This window comes from Cyprinodon tularosa, unplaced genomic scaffold, assembly GCF_016077235.1.
Source record: "Cyprinodon tularosa strain WSP-4 unplaced genomic scaffold, ASM1607723v1 ctg112, whole genome shotgun sequence".
Classification (NCBI taxonomy): Eukaryota; Metazoa; Chordata; class Actinopteri; order Cyprinodontiformes; family Cyprinodontidae; genus Cyprinodon; species Cyprinodon tularosa.
Genome location: NW_024037916.1, coordinates 1,072,879 through 1,085,690, shown reverse-complemented (window position 1 = coordinate 1,085,690; position 12,812 = coordinate 1,072,879). Strand labels below are relative to the sequence as shown.

The following is a 12,812-nucleotide window of genomic DNA, read 5'->3' as shown; positions in this document are numbered from 1 at the left end:
AAAATATGATGTGACCCAATTAAATAACTGAAGTTCACTGAAGTTTGAGGGATAAATATGAATTCAAAGTCTGTCTTAATCAACCCTTGGAAATAGTTTTAAAATCCCAAATCTGCAGAAAAAGCTAAAAACATAACTTCCTCTGATCAGTCTATTTTGATCTTCCCCTGTAAATAACTGTAGTGCTTGTAATCCATTTATCTGACTGAAGGGGGCGCTGTGACGCATCACAACTCTGCTGTCTTCGTCTACTTGGCAACAAAATCAGTGTTGTTAACCGTTGCTAGGGAAATGAAGGAGCTAATTTTAAAGCCGCCACTCTGATATTGACGGTTCAAGGTAACGGTGTACTGGCAGGTTTTCGATAAAGTTGTATAAACCAAAATAACCAAACGGTTCCTGTAGTTTTACAAGAGAGAAAAAGGGTTAAGACGCATTTGTTTGAAACGCTATTTAGCTCAGCTAGCATATATTGTTGCTATTCAGTTAGCAGTTAGCTTCCCAAGCTACAGGAGATTTCCTACCTAGTGAAGATAAATGAAGTGTTTGAGTCTGAAGTTTTTTTAGTAAGCAAGTAGGGTGTGAAATGGTCAAATGTGCTAACAATACCATCCTCGTTTTTCGTGAGGTGAGTTCGCCCAAAGTATTTGCTGGCCTGTTGCACTGCTAACGAATTAAGCACTCTAACATTTGAATTTTAGATAGCTTAGTCCGGCATCTGAGATTTTCCCTGGAAGGATAACAGATACGATTCTAACCTATGAGTAAGATGTGGGTTTAAATTGCGAAATACAGTAGTCCTTTATAAGAAATGCATGATCATTTCCTATTTATCTGGTGAAATCCCAAAGGAAAAAAAATCAGATCTGACTTACATTATATTTGACATGTAAAAATGGAACAAAAACACTTTATTCACCCCAACATTAAATGGAAACTTAAACGACAGCCAATCCACATGCTGCATGTTGTATAAAGTACATTTCCCCTTGCATCACCAGCCCACCGGCCTCTAAGGCAAGGTGGTTTGATGATGCTCAGCACAATGATCTTCATGCTGAGTTAGTAATTAAGTAATTGAAGTGTGTACGATCATTTATGTATGTAGATAGTGCAATGTATTGCCAGTTGAATTAGAAACCCCTGATCTAGACTTGTTGAACATAGTATTGAATGTATGTTTAGGTTTGTTTGTTGAAAGGGGAAATCTCTGCCTCTGTTTAGCCTCCTCCTTATGCCGGCTGAAAAACAGCAGCATCTCTGTTCCTTGATGCTACCACCAGTGTTGGGAAAGTTCTCTTTCTACGTGAACTAGTTCAAAGTTCAGTTCACACATTTTAAAATGAACTAGTTCAGTTCATAGTTCACAATTCCAAAAAACGAACTAGTTCATAGTTCTTTTTTTTTTTTTTTTTTTTTCATATATTGCTCAATTACACCATAGCCTACTGTAGAACCACAGACAGCAATTATTTTATCAGTTGTAACTCTGAAACTGTGCGTCAGATTTCATCTTCATATCCAGTTTTGAATCCTTATCCAACCAGGGTTTACATTAGCATTGAGGGGACAGCATTTCCCCATTGTTGCTTTAATGCTTTGTTGCTGTCCATCACTTCACACTAGTAGCAGCTGCAGCTTTCAACCCTACAGTATATTCTCAAAAACATCAGGAAAAATGTGCTGCTTGAATGGTCTTTTTTATGAGGAATTATTAAAAGAAAAATAGGAAAGTAGTCTTTAAGGTGCAAATGTTTTTTGTTTTTTTTTTATAATTTTTTCCATTTGAAATTCCATTTCAATACATACTAAAAAGGAATCCTGGAAAATTATACCAGGCAGGTTTAACAAACAAGTTACATGGATAGTAAAACCCTCAAGAACAGGGGTCTTCTTTTCCAGACCAAGGACCCCCAAACTGATGGCGAGATGGAGCGGGGACCCCCTATTTATATATATTGTATGAAATTGTGTCCTATAGTCACTCTATTACAGATGGAGTAATGTAAAGAAATTAATTTCTCCCTGGGATTATAAAAGTTTTTCTGATTCTGATTCCTGGTTGATGGGACAGGTGTTGTGAAGGAAACGGTGCCCAGCTTGAAAGAGCTCCTGTGTGTCGCTGAATGTGAGCATTGATGACTGAAAGACATCTTCTGCCTCCATTTATCTGTTTACTACAGTGTGTTGATTTCATGTTAATGAGTATTTAAAGACATTTCAATTAGTGGGGGAAAGAAATGCAGGGGGGGAATATAAAAATATCAACTAACCATGCAGACGCTCATGCAGTACCTCCGTAGACCCCCTAGGGGTCGCGGATCCCCCGTTGAAGACCGATCAAGAACATTTTACTAACACAAACTGAGGGACCAGGCTGAGGTAGGAATTTAAGGTTACTGAAGTGCGGATTTTTTTACTGAAAGCCGGCGGGCAAACTTGTTGCCATCATCCTGGTCATAAACCTGTTTTAAGTCGCCTACATGCTGCTGTTGCTTCCACGCTGCATTTTGTTTTGATGACGCACGCGGCTGTAGGCTACGACGCTGGTAGCTGGTGTTGCCAGATTGGGTGTTTTTCCCGCTACATATTAAGGCCTGTTTACGGTGTGATTTAGCCGGGGTTTCGCCTGGAGGGCTTTATAGAAATCTGGCAACCTGTTAAACGGACTTGAACTGAGAGAGCTCCGTTCACAGACGCCAGAATGAACGAGTTCACAATAACGTTCACCAGGCAATAATGCAGTACGTTCAGTTCACGTTCGCCCAAAATATGAACGAGTTCATGAACTTTCGTTCAATGAACGCGTTCAGGCACAACACTGGCTACCACTATGCTTCATAGTGGGGAATGATGATGTGCGAAGATAGTTTGGAGCCATGCTGAGTATTTTGCATGGGGACTAAAAAGTTAGACTTTAATCGACCAGAATAGCTTTTTCCCTCAAGTTTTCTTACAAAGCCTTTATTTTTTCTTTCTTCCTAAAAGACAACATTTTTGACCAGAAAGCAAATCTATTAATTGTCCTGTCAAGAGATTCTCCCCTCTGAGCTGTGAACCGCTGTAGCTTTTACTAACACTCTTTCTGTTGTTTTGTTGCAGGTGTTATGACGATAATGAAAAAGATTTATCCTGCTCACAACAGCTTGTTTTGGACATGAAGAAAGGATGGCGGAGAATGGAGAGGACTGCACTCTCAACTGCCCCTCTGAAACTCGTGATAAAGGAGCCTACGATGACATTGAAAGCAGGAGCCCCAAAACCCCACTAGTCGATATAAAATCTAACAGAAAGAAAAATGATGCTGGACAAGCAGACAGGGAGATCCCTGTGTACCTGCCTCAACCCCCCTCACTACCCAGGCTTTCTAAGTTTGGTAAAAGTGTTTCAGCGGAGGAGACGGTGAGGACCAGGAGGCTCAGAAACAGCCAGGAGAGTCTGAGTGACAGAGCAGAGACAGGTTCCTCCACAGACTCTCTCAGAGAAGATCGATTATCTCCAAGAAACGAGCAGGACTCCAACACCAAACTTACCAACTTCACAATTGGATCTCCGGTTCTCCAGGACAGGAAGAGCAGACCGGCCAAGCACGAAAAAAGGTCACAGAGTCAGCAGAGTGTCTGGGAGGACCACCGGGGGCGATCAGCCAAGATACGGCTGTCTCCACTGCGGCCCACAGGGCCACTGCCTGCTCTGGACAAGACCTTTGCGTCAGCCGCTTTAAAGGCTGTTAATAGGATTGACAGGGATTGTTTGGATTATGGCATGCTGGTCAAAGAGAAGGGTGGTAAGAGACTCCACAGGAACCTGAGCGACAGCCGGCTCCTGGAGAACATGGGATCGGACAGTGTCTCTGTAAGCTCCATGAAGTCTGTCTACAGCGTTCTAAGCCCCATCAGACCCCAGGATGTAAGAAACAGGTAAAGTAGACTTAGGACTTGATGTAATTGCTTTGATTACCTTTAATTATCATTATGTTGGGTAATTAGCAGCTTTTTTCATCCTTACTCTTCCCAGTTTAAAAGTGCTGTTAGATACTTATAGCTTTCATGATCTTTCTTAGTTAATCATCCCAGAATATATTTTATCACTTTATTTTAGTGAGTAAACATTAGTTACTATATGTTTTATAAACCCTAAATCTGTCTTCAGCTCCCGTTCTCCTTTCCAGATAAAGCTTCAACACATCTGGGGTTCTTTAGGTACATATTGTAAGAGGTTGCTCAGGGGTATGGAGAATGGAATGTAATAGCTTTGTGAATCATGAGGGAGTGTTTCTCTCACATCATGTTTGCTCGGGATGAGGGGCGACTGCAGAGTCCATGGTTCTGGGATCCAGGCCAGGTTCCTTAGATAGCATTTTACAAATTAGTTTTATATGATCATCTGATTTTGCTATATATGACTTAAAAATAAAATGTTTATACTTTGCAAATTGTGGCTAAATATGTAAATAAAGTTAATTGAATTAGGAATTATAGTCAGGACTTTGATGGGTTTTTTGTTTGTTTGTTTGTTTGTTTTAAGGGAAACTTTAGGCCATAGATTATGGTTGATCACAACTTTTATTACAACACAATCAAATGACTGGGCTCCATTTTAATAGAAAAGAGTGAACCTGGCAAGGCTTCAAACTTTAAAAGCTAGATTTTTTTCCCTTATAGTGAAGAAAGTTTAGCTTTGTTTCTAGAAATATATTGTTATTCATATAGCAGCTTTAGATGAGAACATTTTCTGCTGCTGTTTGACTATAACTTTGTGCTCTGTATCTATACTTTGTGCTAACATCTGTAGGAAGAGGAGTGTTATTGCAGTGTGAAAGGGATTAGCATGGATCAGAGAAGATGCTTGCTCAGCCTTCTTTCTACGGGAGTAAAAGGCAAAAAGGGGGCATAAACTAGTCTCCTAATGCATAATTTGTCTCTTGCCAGCAACTACTTAAGAAACACCTAAGTTTCCATGAGACAGCAGCCTCGTTTTAAATTTTTCTTCTTTCTTGAGGACAAGCCTTTAACAAAATTAGATTTTTGCTTTCTTCTAGGAGTTTCCTGGAGGGCAGTATGCTGGGAAGCGGGGCCTTGCTCGGGGCTGAGGAGCTGGACCGACACTTTCCAGACCGAAGAGTGGGCGTCTATGTGGTGACATGGAACATGCAGGGAGAGAAGGTAGCAATGAGACTTCAGCGTCTCACTCACTGTGAATGCAAGCAGCTGAATAAATTATTACCAAACATCTGTCATCCTCAGTTTCTTCCAGCAAACTTAAATGATCTCCTCCTTCCGATGGACTCTGAATTTGCACAAGATATTTACGTCATCGGGGTTCAGGAGGGCTGCCCTGACAGGTATGTCCAGTTAGGGTTTTATCAGGAGGATTACACTTTCAATTTAGTGCAATCAGTTTGTTTACATGTGTTTGCTTGCAGGAGGGAGTGGGAGACCTGCCTCCAGGAAACTCTGGGACCTCATTATGTTATGCTCTACACCGCATCACATGGGGTCCTGTACCTGACCGTGTTTATCAGGAGAGACCTCATGTGGTTCTGTTCAGGTCTGTGCTCTAATATTGCTTGGTTACCTTTGTTTATATGGACCAAGTGAATTCATTTCCACACGTGAAATGTGGGATTTTGCTGGAACCTGAAGTTCTACAATTATATATATAAATATTGAACTTTTGTATTATAGAACACATTTTTAATATATGCATCAAAATGATAAATTTAAGTTTGTTAATATATTGTACTGAAATATAAATGAGAGAAAGCTGCAGTTTTTTTTTTATAGAATAAATGTTTTAAAATCTTAATTTTAGCCCTTAGAAGATCCCAAATAGATCCAGATTACCAGTACTAGTCCTTAGATTAGAGTTAGAGACGTCCTGAATTTCTACAGTTGATCAAAGGATTCTGCTGTTGCAGCCTTTTCATTTTAGAGGAAAGCAGCTGCCTGCGTTAAGATGCTCAGTGTATTTTAGTTCTTATCAGGAGATCAGGTCAAACTGGATTCTTTTTTTTATTTTGAGAGTTGAAATCTAGAATGTTCTCGTTGCCTTAGGCCAACTATTTACTTATTTGCTAATGGAGAGATTTTAGGGATTCTTGATTAAAATATTTTCTTTGCAGCCTTTATTAAGCTTATTGTCTGAAGACGTTAGGGCTGTGGATCTAAAAGCACAAAGGGGACTTTTCCAGCGCTGACAAACACAGACTCCCGAAAGATAAAACAGCTTTGCTATCTTGCTCAAAGTGTTTAATGTATTTGCCTTTTAGCTCAACTTATGTTTCATTATCAATATAAAGCTTGAATTTAAAACATGATAAATGTAGAATTTTTTACGTTTATCTTAATGATTGCTACATTGAAGCCTGTGAAAGATCTCAGCATGTAAATCTACACGTTCTTTGCCAATGTTTCTTTTCAATTGCAAAGTTTTGTATTGTCTTTTTTTATTTCGGTTTCTCCCCAAACAGAAGTGGAACATGCCACGGTCACAACCAGAATCATCTCTCAGATTAAGACTAAAGGGGCTCTGGGGGTCACCTTTACCTTCTTTGGAACGTCCTTCCTCTTCATAACATCCCACTTTACATGTAAGTAGAAAAACAACAAGCAGCATCAGAAACATCTTACCATCATGAAGATAGTACATGGAGGTGTACTTGTGTTATTGGTAATCAGCTAAATTAAACTTGGACTTATCGAATACCATGATATCTAGTTATATTTGCTAGAATTTAGAAGGAAAAAAAAGAAACACAAAAGAATGAAATGACTAACAAACGGGGGTTACATCCATCCTCTGTTTGGTATTTTCTTCTTCTTTTAATTTTCCATCATTTTTTAGTGGGACCTGAGTCAGTTCTTATTGATGTATCCTTATAGATACATTCCTACATAAAAACAAAAATCAGCATGTGAAATGGGGACATTTTAGAATAGAACTTTATTTTTTTCACAATGGAGACATTCACTTGTGACATTGGCTGTTATAAACAACAAGGTGCACAAAGGAGAAAAAGGTTAATAAAGTTTATACAGTGCACATATACAGTGGATTGTAAAAAAAATAAACAATAGATTTAGGGTGACTTATATATACAGTATTATATGTACAGTAAAGTGGTGGCAGGTAAAGTGTGGTTTCTGGTTTTTATTAAATAAATAACAGAAGTTATTGCAGTGTTATTACAGCAGGTTATATTGCATAGGCATTGTAATGTCTGATGGCTGCAGGGATATTTTTCTACCTGCGGAAGAACTCCTTTTTACACACGGGATGTATAACTCTGTTACTAAAGGAGCTGCTCAGCTCCTCTACAGTCTGGTGCAGAGGGTGGAAGGTGTTATCCATGATGGATGTAAGCTTGGACAGCACCCTCCTCTCAGCAGTTTCTTCCACAGAGTCCCGAGCACAGCCCTAGGACAGAAACTGCCTTTCTCACCAGTTTGTTCAGTCTCTTTCCGTCCCGCTCTGCGCTGCCAGAGGCCTAGCAGACAACAGCTTAGAGGAGGGCCTATGCCACCACAAAGTCATAGAAGGTTTTATGCAGGGGCTTTCTCACTCTAGAGAACCTCAGCCTGCTCAGGGGGTGGAGGCGGCTCTGGCCCTTCTGTGTTATGAGTCCAGTCCAGTTTATTATTGACGTGAACACCCAGGTATTTGAAACTCTCCATAGTTTCTTTGTCCTGCCCCTGGATGTTCACAGAGGAGTGAGGTTGGAGTCTTCCTCTAAAGTCGATCCCTGTCTCTTTGGTCTTACTAGTGTTTAGATACAGGTGGTTCTTCTCACACCAGTCCAGATAGTCCTTGATGACTGACCGGTACTCCAGCTCGTTCCCCTCAGAAACATAGCCTACACAATGTCAGAGTCATCGGAGAACTTCCACAGGTGGCAGCTGTCCGTGTTAAAGGTGAAGTCTGAGGTATAGAGGGGGAAAAGAAACGGAAACAGAACAGTGCCCTGGGGGGCCCGGAACTGCAGGCAGTCTCTGGATACCTCTGACTGACAGCTGGGTATCCGCACGTGCTGAGGGCAGTCAGTGAGGTAGTTGATGGTCCATTCAGCCAGATATTTGCCTCCTCCAGCTTCCCCCTCAGCAGCTCTGGTCTGATGGTGTTGAAAGCACTGGAGAAGTCAAAGGGCATAACTCTCACAGCACTCCAGGTGTGTGAGCGCCCGCTGCAGCAGGTAGATGATGGCGTTGTCTACTCTGATGATGGGCCGGTAAGTAAACTGCAGCGGGTCCAGGGTTCACTACGGTGCGAAGAGGAGGCGCACCATGGTCTTCATACATGGGAGGTCAGGGTGACTGGTCTAATGTGGGTCTAAACTGGTTTAAAGCAAATTATATCACAGGGTTATCCTCAGTTCAACTATGTGCTTCCAAAGAGGCTTTAAAGACAGGCTGGCTGTCTTATGTTTTTATTTTTTTATTTTAACAACTTCTGCAGCATGGGGCAGTCTAGATAATACATTTATTTTTAGGGGTAATTTTTCAACAAAAATTTTCCCGTTTTGTGAGCGAGTTGTTTGCTATTTTCCTCACTGATATATCCTCATTTAATTATTTTGCCCTCCTTTTCTTTCATATGTACATTGAATGTGTGATCAATGACTGTGAATGTAAAATATCTGTCCTTTATATATTTTGATTATTTAGTTCTTCTCATTGGAGATCTTCTAATGTCTTCATGCTGCTGAATATTTAGGGTTTCATGTTTCTCCAAGTTAAACTGATCTCTTGATTCCTGTAAAATTTGCCAGTCTTCCTTCTTTCTTCAAAGCGATCCATGTTGCCTTTTATTTTGTGGGATAAACCAGTGGTCACAATCATTTTAAAAAATATTTATATTACAAAGTGTAACCTGTAGTTCATTATTGCTCTTTATCTCTGTACATTTTTGTTACTTGGTTTGTCTTTCAGCTGGAGATGCCAAAGTTTACGAGAGAATTCTGGATTACAATAAGATCATTGAGGCCTTAGCTCTTCCCAAAAGCATTCCAGACACCAACCCGTATCGCTCCTCATCTTGTAAGACTGGAGAAAAATGACAGCTAGAGTCATTGGAAACCGACATTTCTCATTACGATCTTGTGTCTTTTACTTTTAATCACAGCTGACGTCACCACCAGGTTTGATCAGGTTTTCTGGTTTGGTGATTTTAACTTCCGACTCAGCAAAGAGCGGGCTGACATTGAGACGATAATGAAGCGAACAATGGGTGGGGATATGAGCCCTCTGCTGGAGCATGACCAGCTCACTAAGCAAATGAAGGACGGTATGTAGGATGAAAGCCTCGGAGAACCACAGCTGTTTGGTTGATGATCTCTGAATGAATAACTCCCTCCTTACAGGGTCCATCTTCAAAGGTTTCCAGGAGGCACCAGTCCACTTCTTTCCAACCTACAAATTTGACATTGGCTGTGATAACTATGACACCACCTCTAAGCAGAGAACGCCTTCATACACAGTAAGGAGGCATTTAGCAGCATGTTCTAATTGCTCACAATCTATGTGTGGTTAAAGGCTTTTTGTTCTCAGGACAGGGTTCTGTTCAGGAGCAGGCAGGCTAATGACATAAGAGTGCTGAAGTATGACAGCTGTTCCAGCATAAAGACTTCAGACCACAGACCCGTCATCGCCGTCTGTCAGGTTAAACTCAGGCCGGGAAGAGACAAGTGAGTCCATTTAATACATCATAGCGTTTAATTGCATTTGTTAGGTTCTGTATGTCTTCATCTACTTTGATGTGCAAACCCCAAATTATTTACAATAGATTTAAATTTACATTTATTTTGAATTACCTAGAAGTTATTTCCTGTTTTTACTTTTTATTTTAAAATGGGATGTCTAAATTATCTCCCAAATTTAACTGGGATCAAAGCAGTCTCACATAGTTAGGTCTGACCAGCTTTTAACACGTTTCCACTTTTATTTTTATCCATTTATCAGTCGATAGGAGCTCCGAGTCTTTTTATGTGGGAACGTCTCCTTACCATCACCATAATCTATCGATCCTTAGACAGATTCTCTATTTGATTCATCAGGAAACTGCTGGGTCACTGCCAATCGTTTATATTACTTATAGTGCAAAGAAACATGGTGGTAAAATTAAGATAATTTTAGACGCAATCTGAATAATTTTGTGATCATTTTAGATCAATAATCAATTGCCCACATTAGATGTAAATAAGATACAATATAGATGCTGGAGAATGAAATGATATGGAGATGAAATGATTATACCAACATTGTTTACTCAGAGTAAACTAAGTAGGTTTACCCCCTCTTTATTTGACAGATTCAAGTTTTTAAGTTCAGAATGATGTCTGCTTTGGTCCTCCATACTTTTTTGCTCTTGTAGTTTACCTTATAGACCGTAGACTGTTTGCTGTTGCTGATTATTATTTTGTCAACCCAGCAGTTTAAAGTGGGCCAGTCAGAAAGTCCAGGGTCACTTTTTCTCTCCAGTCCAGCCTTCAGTACATCATTAGTATTACTGTGCTAGGGCTTTTTTTCAGGTATTATAAAAACAAAACAAAGACTTATTGTGATTTTTCCCTTCCTTTTTTTTTAAAGGAAAGGGGAACACTTGAGGTTCAGAAGCAGTTTATTTCAGCGTTTGTTTTCTTTTGTTCTCAATATTAATATAACTGCTAAAAAATGCTTAATCATGGTCAAAAGGATCCAATTAATTGTTAGGTTTCTAACAATATCCAGCTTTCATTGAATATATGAATTGGTACCTGCCTACTTCACAGCCCTGTTGTTGGGAATAGTGATACATTGGATTTACCTCAGCAGTTGGAACTGGGGAGTCTTGAGTGCACTATGTATTGTTCATATATGACAGGTTATAGCCTATTTTACAACAATAAAAATGATAAAAGCATTGACAGGATTTTTTAGGTGAGCATTTTATTAACCATTTGTCATTGTTTTATTTTAGATACTTGTAATTTAGTCAAACAAAATTCACCCTCACTTCCTTTCTTCTGTCCAAACCTCCAATTAACCTCATCCTATTATCCTACACTTTACTGCACTACCTATACTGGTGGCATATTTCAAAATGTGTCTTTTGGTGGGTTTATACTTCTACATTGGGTTGGGTTTAGTTACGCTTTTTTATATATATATATATATATATATATATATATATATATATATATATATATATATATATATATATATATATATATATATATATATATATATATATATATATATATATATATATATATATATATATATATATATATATATATCTTACCTTTTTCAGGCAAGATAATAAAATAAAAATACTATACATATTGTGATATTGTGAAATGATTCCTTTATGGAATAAATCAAACTTTAAAGCAGAAGTCAGGTGAGAAATACCCATTGGTTCATTGATAGATGTTGCCAAGCAACAGTTCTATCACCTATGTTATAATTTAGCCTCCAACTGGGGAATGATATTGCATCTTTTAATTTTTTATATTAACTATTTAAAAAAATGTTTTTTTTGTGCTGTTATTTAGCAATTTCATGTAAAAAAATGTTTAAATCTACCTGTTTAATAATTACAGATTCAAGATGTTGTTCATTTTCCCTTTCCAATATTTTATTGTGTTGCTCAGTATTCCTCTGTGTGGAGGAATGTTCGACCGGAGTTTGTACCTGGAGGGCATCAAAAGGAGGATGACTGCCAGAGAGCTGAAGAGGAGGGAGGCCATATCCAGCCAAAACAGCAGCACCATCTGCACCATCTCCTGAACGCTTTAAGAAGCTCTCTACAGTCAGGACTGAACCTGTGCCACACGTGGGAATGGACCAAAATGATAACCAGCGTTGTCTTAACATGCTGTTGGGATAATGGCTGCAGCTGAGCACCAAGGGCCTTTAAGGTCTGCAGACATCAGCAGTCTGGCCTTTATTTAGCCTTCTTTACTTAAATATGACTGGGAAACAAAGAGTGAGTGGATTGGGTGCCTTTAGTGCTTAATCCTCAGTCACATGCAACTAACCTGAAAGTCTGCACTCATTGTCTTAACAGAATCCGTAACCATTCTGATGGTCAAACGATCAAAAGCCTTGTGATTTATAATGCACTGACCCAAACTTTTATTAAAACAAAAGAAACATGTAGGTGTTTGGCTTAAATTGCATTTTTTTTACTGGTCAGAGCATTTCTGCTGAGGTTAGTACAATTCTCAGAGTGTTACAAAGAGAAATGAGGGTACGAGTTGGTTCCATTTCAGGGAAACTTGACGTTTATATTTATTTGAAGAATTGTATTGATCTGCTTTTTCAGGGAACTCACCATAGAGAGAATGTTGAAATGTTTTTGTCATGGGAAGCTTGTTACTGTCGCTGTCTTATATTCCATGCAGTTTTCATCATAGCTCTGACTTTATGCCTTGCATCTCGTTTAATTCCTTACAGACCGTAAACTTTCAATGTACTGTATGTAGCACAGCTATGGGCTGGAGCTTTAAAAGCTTTCTGCTTATTTAAACAAGTGCCTATGGGTCTTGCTAACTTAACATGACCCGTTTGTCAATAATTTGTAAGTTATTGTGTAATCTAATGTGTAACATCCTGTAATAAATTGGTAAATTTGAACCTTTATAAAACAGTTTTATTTATGTCTACATTTATTAATGAATCATATTAGCTTATTGGAAGAACATGGTTTAATGTAACCACTAGGAAACTGTATACAATAGTGGTTTACCTTTTTATTCTTGGTTTTTCGCACATTGAACTGCTAGCTGTAGCTGGATCCAAATTAAAGCAACATTTTGTCCAGAAATACGCAAA

The 12,812-nt window shown here is 38.9% G+C and overlaps 1 protein-coding gene across 3 annotated transcripts; it reads left to right on the top strand.

The window, feature by feature from the left end:
• The first annotated feature begins 229 nt into the window (after positions 1–229).
• Positions 230–12,620, top strand: inpp5e (inositol polyphosphate-5-phosphatase E). Of its 3 annotated transcripts, none has more exons than XM_038300147.1 (11): positions 230–339; positions 3,103–3,920; positions 5,042–5,165; positions 5,247–5,344; positions 5,426–5,550; positions 6,473–6,592; positions 8,928–9,035; positions 9,121–9,282; positions 9,359–9,474; positions 9,546–9,682; positions 11,630–12,620. In XM_038300147.1, exons 2-11 carry the CDS (start codon positions 3,169–3,171, stop codon positions 11,763–11,765), a joined length of 1,878 nt encoding a protein of 625 aa, XP_038156075.1. In that variant the 5' UTR covers positions 230–339; positions 3,103–3,168; the 3' UTR covers positions 11,766–12,620. The 3 variants fall into 3 exon arrangements, with proteins under 3 accessions (XP_038156075.1, XP_038156068.1, XP_038156081.1); XM_038300140.1 differs by having other exon boundaries at positions 246–628; XM_038300153.1 differs by lacking the exon at positions 230–339 and adding an exon at positions 2,839–3,004.
• The last annotated feature ends 192 nt before the right edge of the window (positions 12,621–12,812 follow it).

Excerpts from the sequence above, each read along its gene's own strand:
- inpp5e (XM_038300147.1), top strand. The coding sequence starts at position 3,169 with ATGGCGGAGAATGGAGAGGACTGCACTCTCAACTGCCCCTCTGAAACT. Across the intron at positions 9,283-9,358 it reads CACTAAGCAAATGAAGGACG|GGTCCATCTTCAAAGGTTTC; the intron begins GTATGTAGGATG and ends CCCTCCTTACAG. Across the intron at positions 9,475-9,545 it reads AGAGAACGCCTTCATACACA|GACAGGGTTCTGTTCAGGAG; the intron begins GTAAGGAGGCAT and ends TTTTGTTCTCAG.